The sequence below is a fragment of the Ischnura elegans genome, chromosome 12 (genome assembly GCF_921293095.1).
Source record: "Ischnura elegans chromosome 12, ioIscEleg1.1, whole genome shotgun sequence".
NCBI classification, from domain to species: Eukaryota; Metazoa; Arthropoda; class Insecta; order Odonata; family Coenagrionidae; genus Ischnura; species Ischnura elegans.
Window position 1 is genome coordinate 89,703,117 of NC_060257.1, and position 14,077 is coordinate 89,717,193.

The 14,077-nt window shown below is 40.3% G+C and overlaps 1 protein-coding gene across 1 annotated transcript in view; it reads right to left on the reverse strand.

Moving 5' to 3' along the window:
• The window catches only part of LOC124168746 (whirlin), a 521,564-nt gene that overhangs the window by 201,029 nt on the left and 306,458 nt on the right, over positions 1-14,077 (reverse strand). The window contains exons 3-4 of the mRNA XM_046547013.1: positions 7,734-7,864; positions 3,636-3,713 (exon numbers count right to left, since the gene is read on the reverse strand). Of these exons, the coding sequence (XP_046402969.1) occupies positions 3,636-3,713; positions 7,734-7,864 (209 nt within the window). The remainder of the gene's footprint in view (positions 1-3,635; positions 3,714-7,733; positions 7,865-14,077) is intronic.

The following is a 14,077-nucleotide window of genomic DNA, read 5'->3' on the forward strand; positions in this document are numbered from 1 at the left end:
AAAAGTGTAAAATATGCTAGTATTGGTAACATGAACTTTTTCCCGAACACGAAAATTTTACTTTTGGGATGAGAATAAATACATTTTTCTCTTATCGTGAGGACTATTCTCTATGTCTATTTCAGGGGTCGCATATCTTCCGCACTACCTGTCTTCTTTGGAGTCTCGGATCAGTGCCGCCACCGAAAAAAAGAACAAGAGAAGTCCGTTTTCCTGGATATCACACAATTACTTATGCCACTTATTTTTTACAGAGCGCGACTCGGGTTTCAATGAATTATCATCATCTTCAGGCGCAAATAATAATTCACGCGATGAAAAATGATTTCAATAGTTTAGTTTATCAATTGTTTATGTTTAAATAAATGATAGATGATGATAATTCACCGAAACCCGGGTCGCGCTCTGTAAGAAATAAGTGGTATAAGTAATTTTGTAATATCCAGGAAAACTTATAATGGAATACCACAATGCTAATCAAGAGTTAGTGAATTTTGTTCGTCAAGAGAAGTCCGGTCGAGAGGGCGACATCCGTTCGCAGTGCCATCCTCTTCTTTCGCAATCGAAACTAGTGTAAACACGTACGTCCTCATAAATAGACCCTTGTGGTCATAATCTTTGGGAAACTGGCTATTCCCTCCACTGACTAACCGCCTGTTCCCCTAGCACTGTAAAGGATCTACCCTTTGGAACTGCCTTTTCTCTTTATATCCAGTTCACGCAATCCACAACCACATTTACTTCGGTGACACCAACTCGGCCACTGCATCCATCCATCCACTCACTTATTGCACTTCCCTCTGGCATTTGTCACTTTGAGACAAGCACTCACACACAAGCAATTCACTCAAAGCGCACACTCAACAATGAAGTCCATGGGATGCAACAAAGATTAGGAATATCGGTCAATCGGGGGTACGATGTCAATGTGATACTAATCACCGCCAAAAACCCTTTTGCTTCGTAGCTTTCATTACGGTGGGATTACTATCATTAGATCGCATGTTTATGTCTGCTGTTATTATGTCTCATTGGAATTGATTTAAAGAATATAGACGCATCTGCAAGTGAAAAATTATCCGTCAGTTTCAGCCTCGTGAAGCTTAACTTGATACCACCTGATAAGTCATACTGTCAATACGATGTGACGTATTGATGAGATAAAGAATCGGTGTTTCGGAAGTAGTACAATGTGATACATCGTCACATTTCATACAAATTCCTACCATAAAATAAAGTCTAAACTTTATGCACAAATGCACGGGATTTATGGGATGTAGAAACAACGTTAGACATCGAATAAGAATTCTAACTCTGCGCCAAAACTCGTCAGTTTGGGTCCTATTTTGGTCACAAATTTTGAACGCATGGAGCAAGCTCCTCCAGCAGCCTTTCGCGTTTACCATTTGAATAATTTTGTGCAATTAAAAAAAATGTTTGCGAAATTTTCTTGGTATAGAGCTTATGAAATAGTTGAATGAAGAAATTTAAAAGACATCTGTGGCTGGAATACTAAAGCAAACTAATTGTCTATACAAAGTAAAGGTCGAATAATCGCTGTTCGTCCGTCTTTTACTCACAAAATTGTTCTGCCTTCCTCCACAAAATATCAGGTTTCGACAATGGCAGATTCAAACACTAGTATTGCAATCGATAAAGGATTATCCATTCGGCCTGTGTGTACCTGGCATTATTCATTGGTATTCGAATGGGTTTATTAAAGTCACCACCCGCGACGCTGATGGAAGAACAGTCAGAGTTTCGAGCGCGAATAAACGGAAGCCAGGCTTATTGATCGGCATCTATGTTTCAGTTAAGATAATCCAAAATTTCATAATTTTGAATGCAATGTCATGCAATTGAGGACATAAAACTGGCAAAAGCGACTGACAAGTGGAGAGGAATTAAAAAAGTGAACGAAAAGCGGAGTCAATGGAAAACGTAAATAAGAAGACATTTATAGGGGACGAGCGTGCAGGCAAACAGGGTTGGAAGGAAGGGATGATTCTAGAAGGGTTGGTGGAGGGTGGGAGATGTAGAGGTAGACATAGGCTGGAGGCAAATAATGTGATAGAGGCCGAGGATTTCTCGAGATGAAGAGGTTGACAGTAGATAGAGGGGCTGTCGCTTAGCAACCCTGAGAGATTGCAAACACTTTAAAAAAGGGATTTAGTTTTCTTCACCAACACTTTATAGCGTTAATACAATAATTACAAAGTACATCTCGGGGCTCACATTTATACGGGTCCTTTTCTTCACTGAATGAAACGTCTTGTAAACAAATGGAGAAGTTATCGAAAAATACCGTCTCCGAGCGACAAACACTGCTCCTCATTTCCTACGAAGCCCGGTAAAATGTTTTTAGTGTAAGGATAAATTCCGTATTATATTCACAAAACTTCAAAATAAATTTTTACTGATTTGCGGTGTATTTCATTGCAATCGATTGAGCAGTTACCGATTATTTCAAACACCCCACACGCAAGTATTTTCAATTCTTGCGAGAGGAGAGCAAGCAGGCGAGCCTCCTTCTCCCCTTGCCCCGTCTTACCCCTGGTGCGTTTTTTAAGGTCACACTGACGCCAGTCTTTAAGAAGTTACCCGCGAATGCACTTTAAGATCGCTGACTGTCTGCCCAAACAATTACACAGCTACTTAGAATTGACGTGAGTTCCGAGGTTAAATGTCCGAATCCTAGTCGAGGGTAATACTATTTACTCTGTCGAATCTTCTCACTTTATCGTGCAATTCCACTAGTGGATCCGTAATGGCACGCCGTTGGCTTGTCCGCGGTTCGATCCTTCAACAGTTCCCTAGCGTTCCTGGCTTCAGTCTCAGGACTGCGCCTCTGTGCACGAACGTGCTGCCACGAGAATTCAGCTTAGCCTACGGTCATAGTTGCTAATTAGAGGTTCAGTTTAGGTCGCGACCCCTACCGATGCATTCCAACTCAATTGCAGCTCACTCACTCAGCCGGTGGTAAGAGAAACTCAAATATGATTCCCTCCCCTCCACCGGGAGTGCATTTTAAGCAATGAGAATTAATTCATTTTGCGATATCGCAACAAAACTCTTTTAGTCTCCACAGCATTTTCCTTAGGCATCAACACACTTTTTGAGGCGAGTTTTCCACTTTTCGTAGACTCCGTGGAAGTGAACAACAGAAACATAAAGCAAGCGGAACATCCACCCAACCATGCATACGAGCAAGCCGCTTTGACAGCACACAGCGTTCGTAGCTACCAATCACCTTCCAAGAAATGGCATGCTTAAGATTCCCAAGCCATGTTATACCCTTGATTTTGTTCCAGCAGCCATTTGTCACTCCCAAAAAGCGTAAAACGCACTCAAAAAACTGGAACTCGGAACCTTGGATGCTGTCTTGCAAGCATGCTCCGAAGGATGTTTCCGCTGTTCAGTTCCAGGGTGAGCATGAAAAACTCTCAGCTGCAGAAGTGCGTTGATTCTTCGGGAAAATACTTTGGAGGCTACCTACTAGAGTTTTGTGGCGACATCTGTGATGAATTTCCTCGAATGCTTTTATTCTCATTGCTTGAAATGCACATCACGCAAAAGCCACAATCAGATTCCGAGTACACAGAGACACAATCACACACACACATGTATGATATTACCTTGGCGTCCCCTTTGACATTAATCCTATAGCCATCACTTTTGCCTGCAATCGATCCACTCAGCATTCCTCTCAGGATCTTCCCGTGTCAGCAAGCGCGGTGGTCAAGCGATTCAGCATCATGGAACATTCAAGATCACAAGAGAGAAAGAGAGAGAGAGAGAAACATTTGGAGGTGAAGGAAGCAGAGTATGGAGACAATTGCAAACAAAACACATTCGCCCAAGCAACTCACCGAAAGGTGTCCACCCACTGTCTCCTTCCCAACAACACACGCACTGGCTATGAGCACACACGCACACAATCTCCTAATTACCCACAACAGAGCACAAGCCAACAGCCTCTAAATAGGGAATAGATACATAAAAAATGTCTGCGGTACTTAAACTCCCCTTTTATTGAGAAAATATGCATCCGGTTTGCGAATTTAGGTGTCTAAAAAGTTATTTGTTTTCGACTTGACTCTGTGAGTTTTTTTTTGTAACCACCATGGAAAATAGCTTCGTTTGAATCAACTATATAATTTATGAACCAATCCGGGTTCAGATGTAGAGGGTGACACTTCGTCAGGTGGCCTTGTGTATGTGAATGCAGTGAAAGGCAAATTGTCGATTGGACGTCGCATCAGTGATGTTGAATTGGGCAGCAACAGCTGTTAACAATTAAGGGTTGTGCTGGGCGTATCTTGGGGAGATGCGATTGAGTGACGGCCATTACTTTAAAAATGAAGGTTACTCACTTATTGAAATCAATCTAAAAATGCAATTCCGCACACCTGTTATGTAGCCTTGAAAATTCAAAATTAAAATAAATAAAATGTTTAATATCTAAGTATGTATGGGAAGTGTGCTTCAATTGATTGTTTAGATATCTTTGAAACCTGAATTTTTTATATAATGGCCATTTATTCCAGTAACCTCTCCTGATAATAGAACTATCCCATTTAAAAACCGTATAGCCACCTTTTAAGTCTTGGACACCAGCAACCGTGCATTATTGATGCAAACTTTCACTGTAATCCGTCTACTCTACATCCCACCTTTATCTGCTCATACACAGTCCTTTAAGAAAATGTTAACCCGATGAATTTGTCACTACTACTACATTGGACCACAGACAGCTGATACATTAAAAGTTCGGATTCAAGCCAAATCATACTTAATTATTTTCACAATTATCTTTCAAGATACTGCCATGAATTCTCACATCAATTGAATGCAACATCTTAATGTCAGAGGGAAAACATTTCCCTCCCCCACTATCATTGTTCATCGATATGTCATAACTCATCATTAAACCCCTTATCTCTTCCTACATCTCTCTTCCTACACCAGCGACGTCAAAGTTGAAGGTACCTCAATTCGCTTCTACTCTGTATCTCTTTGTCTGCCATCGATTATGCAAATAAAAGGGCATGGCATTTGGGAGCTACAGTGAGTTCTCGGGTGATCAAATATAAACATCTATCCAATTTGACCAGATAATTGAAAACGCTGAATCACTGGAAATATAAACCTTTGCACAGAAAAATAATACCGCCAGGTAAATACACTTTTAAAATGTTAATTGAGGATAAAATTTGGCCTCGCAAGCATAAGTCTTAGCCGGCCCTATTTCCTTAAATGCGTAATTTTGTTTTCTCTCCCGATGTAGAATAGAGCAGATGAACACTTACATCAAAAATAGCGGATAATAATAGTTGGTAATATGCAATGAAAAAGCTCTCACTTAAATATAGCAAAGTATTTTAGCCAATAGGAGGTCGCCCTAACTCACAACAGCCCAAATATACCCAATTGATTCCAAAATTAACGTCTAAGTCATTGCCACTGTCTTCAAACGTATCTTCTCCTTTACGTAAACTCTAAATTTGATTTTTAATTTCTGAAAAATGAATTGCCTAGTATTTAAAACATTGATGGAAAAATCATCTGGGAAATATTAAAAGAGAACATTTCTAATTGTATTATCACTAAATTTCAGAAGAGCGAGCATCGGTTTTGCTCCCTCATAAACCTAATATGGACTGAATTTGTAATTAAAAAAAGATATTGGATGAATCCAAGTACAGCAGCAACTAAGGATACGAAATAAACACCATCCGGAATCAGCCTATCATCCGAGCACTGTCTCAATATTGAGAAGATATGCTAACCCAATTCGCATAATTAAATGATTATTATCATTTAATTATGCGAATATTTATCACTAGAAACGCCCAGCCTGAGGACAAACAATAAAAAAGAGATTAAAAAGTATATAAAAATATGATTGGGGACCCCAATTTAAATTTTGTAGACGCAATGCACCGTTAAAATAGTAATTGAATGGCAGCAATTTCACAATACATGAATGCCATTAGTTTATTGATTAATAAATTAAATCCTTTTGTAATGAAGATATGGACATTCATTTTCCAGAAACGTTGAAATATTCGTATGGTACCTACTTAGAACACGATAAGCTCTTTGAGATCTCATCTAATCAAGCCCCTGAATTATTATTTTTTCAATGCACAAACTAAGCCCCATATGAACCTCCACCCTGTGAGTTTAGAGGTAACGTAAATCATTTCCATGGACGTTTGAGAAAGGAATAATGCAAAAGTCATCAGCGTGGGCACAGCAACGCTAGAGGAGAAAGAAAACGATCCAAGTCCTAAGGAGATAGTAAATAAATACAAGAGACTTAAAAAGGTGATATAATGAACTGATCAATGCATTGAGAAATTCTACAGGAGAATAATTAATTGAAGGGAAAGTGAAGCCCATGAATATTGCAGTCCAAAGATATCTAGTCTACTTTCTAAATTAACATAAAAAAATTGTGACTGTCTTCAAACGCGGGATTCGCTTCTTTGCATAAAACAATTTTGCCTCTTGACCACATTTTTGACAAATGTTTAGTTTTTCCGAATAATAAGACACCGTTTAAAAATACTGAGTTTTGGTGAACGTTTTGTCAAAATTGATTTTGATTTTTTACAATATGACCATCGTGCTGCGGTGGTTGAAAAATTAAAGTTTTTCATTGCAAGAGACCTTTAAATTTATTAAAAACATCCCCAAATGCAGCAAAGACTGCCTGTCTTCGCACAAATTCACCCATTCTCACGTCAATCGCACACTCCCTCAAACTCCACACTTACTACATTATTATCGCTCATTCAGCGCTCACTTGTTTCTCCACCTCCCCTCTCTTCTTCTTTCCCATTCCATTCCTCAGGACGTCGATCTATTTTCTCCAACACATTCACTAACTACTTGGATCTTAACTCTCATATCTCAGAAAATCGCTAGAATTACTTCTAAATTCAGTTATTGACCAATTCCAACCGCTTGATTCGCTTTATAAATTCTTATATTGATTTCGCTATTTATTTCCACAGTTACTTGGCAACATCGTTTGTGTTCATATTTCCATTAAATAAAAATAAACCATTAGTCATCGCGGATACTTAAAAATTGTCTTGAGATCTTTTTTCCATTATGATGGAAGAACTAATCCCCCATGATGGAGCTATATATTTATAGAATTATAGCCCAATGAGAAATGAAAAAGCAGGAGCAATTTCCACAATTTTGCATTTATTAATACTACCGGTTTCGCTTTTCAGCATCATCAGGTACAAAAATATATGTATGTAAAATTGTGGAAATTGCTCCGGCTTTTTCATTTCTCACTATGTCACGTTTCCACTCCATCTCGCCTGAAACCTCAGACTAAATTATAGCCTAGAAAAGATACTGATTCTGGATTCACAAAATGGCAGTTCATCAAAGACTAATAAATACCCCGTCACATAGAATTATTCTGCCACGTAAGAACTAATCTAAGGTGGCATTGATGAGCAGTTAGGTTCAGTTGAGAATGTCTTTTGTTGTCATTGAATGGATGAATCTAACATACGTGAATGAGAGGGATCGTCTCATTCCCTTCGTTGCACACCACAAGATGGCATCTCGATCGACAGCGGCCACTCGAATCCATTCTCTCTTACATTCCCTCGCTCATTCTCACACACTCATTCACACGGGCTCATTCACGGACGGGGGCTCCTGTTGGGGGGGGGGGAATGGAAGGGATCGCCTGATCTCACCTTCAGCGCTTCCTCGTGCGTGATACCGCGGAATGGCGTTCCGTTGGCCTGCAGGATGGAGTCGCCGGGACGGAGGCCCGCGCGCTCCGCCACGCTCCCCGGCTCCACGCGCGAGATGTACACGCCGCCGCCTAATCACCCCCAACCAAGAGAAAGCGACACACATTATACATGCATGGACATACATGGTGATCAACCCACTCTGTGCCCGCATCCAAAACGTGCAACTTTTGTCACGGTCTCTAGAGATGCAGAAGAAAGATCCACCGCATCGTCTGCACCACCAGAGTGCAGAGAGCCGCATCCAGTTTTTCGGCCGGCAAAGAGTGACGCACGGCAGAACAGCGAACGGACCAAAGCGGAAGCGAAGATTGGCACACGGGCAATTGGCCGATCACTTCGGAGAGGGTGCACCTTATATATAGGAGTACTTATGCCTCGTTCACATTACGATTGTCCGAGCGATCGTCCTTACGATAGTTGGCCGTGTGAATGAATGTCCTGACAATAGTTACCGTAGTGGTCCCGTACGTTGCCACTTTACGATGGTTAGGCGCTGGGAGACCGGAAACGGAAGCGACAAGAGAAAGTCGAAAAGCTCTTGAAGCTCTATTTTTTTCATGGATTTGTCCTAGGAAGGAAGAATATGGGCGGAAGAAAAATTATTTGGTAAATACATGTTGAACACAGTAATATCTTGTACCTGCATACCTCAACAGCTTTGCTAACCGTCAATTTCCCGTTTACTTTAGAATTCAGCACCAGAGGGCAGCACAGGTTTTAACAATCGTCGTGTGAATTCACGATAGTTCCGACAATCGCTGGAACAATCGTAATGTGAATGAGGCATTATATTTCCTAGCTTCCGGAAGTGACCTCACGTTTTTTAAAGTTTAGGCGACCTTCATGAACAAGAAAAGAGCAAGATAAGAGCTGGTAAAGCTGAAGGCGATCTACGGAGCCAAGGCGGCCTCTTTAACGGGACATGCGCCAAACGCACGACTATATTACTTGTTCTTACAACGTTAATTAATCAACCTAAGCTATAAAATTAGGTTAGAATTCGTTTTTAAACTTATAGCGCTTATGTTTAAAAGGATTGCATAAAAAACTTATCGCTTTAATTTCGACTCCACCTGCTGTGTGCGAGCTATTCCCAAATATTCGACTGTCGATAGGTACGATATTTTGGTTGAATTTCGTGCATTGGTATTTGTTCACGCCCAGTTGGTAATTTAAAATAGTATTTCAAAATTATCGTGGGTAATGCCTCTTTCAGTGCTCCTGTTGTTTGATGTATTTATCATTTAAATACAACGTATCCTATTGCATTCAAATAAAACTACTTCGTCGACTCATTTCATCCCGCAGTCGAATAAATTCCTCCCAGAGACGCAGTTATTCTGTAAGCAACGCTTAAATGTACTAAGACGATAATTTACACAGAAATATCCATTTTAATAATAAATTTGATGCATATTCTTCAGCACAACTCAGCTCTAAGCGATTTATTTTGGTATATAGTTCATTGTCGGCCGCATTGATATTGATGTGTGCTTCGGTCGTAAGCAGGTAGTACCTTTCGCTTTGCTAGTACGCCCAGGACATGTACTAGACTTAGTACATGGTATGTAAATACGAATGTGGTATACTTGGATTGGAACTCGACCACAAGCTTTCATGAATTCGCCAATCAGGTAACGGTGTTCGTGGGCTTCAACCGTATTGGCGATGGCAGACTGCCCCACCCTACTGATGCATCGGTGTCCACAAACGCCATCGCCCAGTTGGAACCCAGTGAAGCCTAAATTAGCTATCTTCTATACGCACCGAGCCGTGGAGGTGTCAACTTCGATCGGCCCTCTTGTTATAAACGACAAGCGGAGGATAACAATGGTATCGCTCATTTCCAGAACCACGTGTGTCATCAACGCTTCGGCCGTAATCCGATACTTTGTCAAAATTTCAAGGCTTTGGCTTACAGCTATCGTACTGGATTCCCTCTCGCAATTCTAGCTCCTGTTGATTCTGCAATCCATTTGATACACCATTTGATATGCCATATCTCTGCGCTTGGGCATCTTCACATTCGAACTGCACAACTTCTCCGAGGCGAGAGAGTGGTTCAGAGGATATTGTGTGGTCATTATCTAGTGCCACCCGTATCCATAGCGACGAGGTCCTGCTATCCCAAAGGTAGGGCACAGCTCTAAGTCTCTCTCAGCGGAGGCAAAGTAGCCTCCATGAGACCCTAACATTGACTGAATAGCTTTTCTGGATCCCAGTAATTAACGGACCATCGTCGGGAAAGCAAACATATCCCCAACGTGAATAATAATGAGCGTGCTGCCCCTGTTCGGTCAATAATTCAAAAGTCAATTTAATTCAATTATTTGCGGACGAGGCCACAAATGCCAATCTCTTACACCATTCTAAATATAGCTTTAACTCACATTTACTGATAAAATTGCTTTTTGCTGAATGTTCTTTGAATGAACTGGCTGTTTCACATTCATATATAGAGCTGACATATACGGGAGAGTGATGTACCTTGAACCTATTAGTACCTTGGACCTTTCCTGTTTGCAGCCATATAGTGTAGGTAAAAGAGATCCTCTGATCATTAGTACGCAACCATGCTACTAGAGGTGTCTGCAATTTGGTTTTTGTCTGGAAAGCTACACATTTTAATTTTTTTTAATTAAAAGAAGAATTTGAACCTCAAAAAGTAAGTATTTTTGCTTTACTGTTTGTGTATTCTATTACAATGGTTCATAGTAGACACTGACACTTAAATTACCGGTTAATAGTACTCTTTTTGGTTATATGATAACGTGTTTTAATTGGACCTTCAGTTAAATATAAATTTTTGTCCACCATTATTCTGCAGAAAAGTTCAACAGAGTAGCTTGGTCCTTGGAGATGAAGGGTACCTTGGTTCTAGATCCAAGGTATAATATATAACCAAGCTAACTTAGTAAAAGAGGTAAATTTCTAAAAACTAGGAATCTGTTGGCATTTTCGAAGTAGATAAATTGACAGAAGTTGCCTTACAATTTACTCACATGATATATCATCGTACTGACTAGTTTTTAAACCATATTTTATGAAATATAATTATAAATATATTAAAATATTATAAATATAACATGTGTCAAACACAAACGCTATTGTTAGTGGTCCCTCAACCTCAGTTGCACTGTAGAAATGCTCCATCAAGTGCAAGTACCATCAAGTACTCCATTGACATCATATGCTCCTTATAACACACCATGTTCATCTTAACCACAAGCTACTGTCCTATCTATTGTTTCACCTGAGGAAATCGGGTCCTGTCCGAAGGCGATGACCGTAGGGACACGAGAAAAGGAAGTCCAAAAGTTAAATCGCGTATTTTAAGTGATACACAAAAAAAAACCGCATTGCTCTTGAAAAAGTCTTGAGAGAAACGAAAACAAACGAAGAAAAACATCAAGATAGGGAGAAGAAATCCAAAGCTAAAAAAATATAAAAGTTCACAGCAGAGGCCGTATAATATAAAGAGTGCATACTTAACCCAATAAATTTCACTTTTGCTATTATTTTTGTTTTAATATTAATAAATCCATCCCAGGTTTTTCGGTCCAAAGTACACAATGCGCAGAACCAAGGTGCACTATCTGCAGTGGACCTCGTTCCTAAGTTCAAATTATTTTCATATGAAATTTAAACATAATTGTTGCACCTTCGGCTTGTAAACATAAAAAAAACGTTGTAGATTTAAAATGGACTGTATTTTAGTTTTCACATCGTTGTTACGGCTGTTCTGGAATCGTTCATACATTCGTGGAATATGCACGGTACACCGACCGTGATCTATTGTGACTGTTGCTTCTGTCCTTTCCAGTCCCTTCTCTCTTTATTGTCTCTTCTCCCTCCCCCTTCCGAGGCACCCTTAACGATACAACCCCCTTCCCGGGCACCTTAAACGCGGTCCATCCCCTTCTGGGGTACCACTCAGTCACTCATGTCTCTCCAGACATCTGTATGCCATCTTTCGCCCCAAAGACCAACTATTTCATTGCCGTAACAACAGTACATATTTACCACAGCTTTTGAAAAAAGATATGCTACGCTAAGAGATGCAAAGTTTACACTATGTATTTTTCGGATTTTATTTTACTAAAAGGTTAACAATAAAAAACTAGAAATAGGTTGAAGGTACACCACTCTCCCCAACGCTATCCATCAAGATACACCACTTTTCTTTTGATATGGTTGAAACATGCATTATGTCATCATTTTTTACTTAAAAATGAATGCCATCAATCTATTAGCTCATGAAGAAAGTTTTCGAAAAAGGTAAACATTTTGAATAAAAAGAAACTTTGGGTGACACCTTGAAGTGTGAAGTGCTCTTCGGCCAAGTTGAGCAGTTTGCATGCGTCAGAGTAATCAAAAGTTGCACGTTTTGGGTGAGCCTCACCCCTCCCACAAAGGGTGCACATCCAACCCTCCTCCTCCTCCGCCTTTCTTCTCCATGGGAACTTGATTCGTGTCCGTGCAGCGGCCTACAGCAGTCGCAGTGCAGACGCGGTGCTCCTGAGGACGACCGAAGACGTCCCTTCCGCACAACGTTCATCCTAACGCAGGTCCTTGCTTGCGGCGACGAAATATCGTGTGGACGCCTATCCATACGCGCGTGACTAGTATGTAGTTCCTACATTTGCCACATTATGATAGTAGGTAAGCGCTGCCATCGCTTGGAAAGTGACTCTCGATTACCATTTAGGCGGCAACATCACGACGCAAGATCAAGCAACATGGGTGGAAGTAATGCCCAGACGAGCGGGTTGATAATTTGCTCCAGATGATAAATACCCTGACGATCGCAATTTCCTCCTCAATGGAAGAAGAAAGTGCCGCATCTGTTTCCACCATTATTTCCTGATGTTTATTATCAATAAGTAACAAAAAAATTCTTGGGCAATGCGACAATTTTAAAGATTTCTGTTACAAAAATATGGCTTTTCTTATTACCTTGACAATTTGTAGTGCTAAGTAGGCGGCAAAAAATCACAACGCAAGTGTAAATGTATGACGCTGAATCTTGCTACGATGTAAATACGTAGTCTAGAAAATGAAATTAGTTTATGCTTTAGTGAAGCCAAAATCAACTCGATAGAATGAATTCGTCGGAATGCATGATTGTCAATTGGGTGTCAAGTATGGGCGTCTTGGAAGCGGATTACGAATGAGCTCAATATTTTCATGGATTGGAATGAGTGTTCACAGAGTGGAGAATGAGGCTACTTATCTTCTGCAATCTCAGAGGAGAAACGTACGTGGACGACAAGCTTGAATATCGCAAGTGAGTACTGAGCAGTCTACTGTATGTGCACCTTTGCGAAAACTTGTGCAGGCTTCAAGAAGTCTTCCTAATAAGTGAAATGTTTTACTTATGTTAACTTTTTAAGCACATAATTTGAGTATTAGCATGTCTATACTTGTATGAATGGCTAAAACTGATATTTTTCGTAATGGCAAGTGGTTTTATGAGAACAATATATTATAATACACAAGCACAGCTTTCTGATAGCACGATCTTGTTCACCTCGTGCTAAATTGGAAAACTAAACGCCACCTGCAAAGGAAAGGTAGAAATCTGTATGGAAAGAGTGAAAAGAGCTTTTTCATAATCAGCGAGTGACTGAGCGTGAATATCGAATCGAAAGAGATTGAGGGGGGATGCATGAGAGTACGCTACTCCACGAGAATTGCAGAGATATTAGGGAAGAAAACGTAACGTAAGCGAACGTAATTATACAACCCCATCTACTTCGAAAATTCAAGATCAACTGCGAGGGATGGGGAGCTTTCAAATCGATGCAAATCAATTTGTTGCGTAAAAAATGCACTGAGCATTTTTGGGTTCACTGTATGAGGGAAAAATGATTGTCACGCGAATATAATCCCGAGTTTCGGTACCTTCACGTGAGCCCATTCCTTCAATTGGGATTCCCAACCGCAGTCTACGAGACAGCGGACATTGGGAAATGAAAGGAGTTTTCCCCTAATTATGGGAGCGCAAGGAAAAAAGTAGCATCAATATAAATTAGGATTAACGCAAAAGCTAACTTCACAGCTCATTTCATAGATAAAAGTAGCGCCATCTATCACTCTTCTACAGAACTATAAGAGCAATCTGTGGCTAATAAGGTATTGAAGTTGAGTCGATCCGTTTCTTCGCCTCATCGATGTCTTCTCCTCATTTTAATTCTCCATTATTATTCACGGTCAGAGGTAACAAAACACAGATACAAAGCACATGAAACAAGTGAGCTCGACGCTGCGATTTCCAAAGT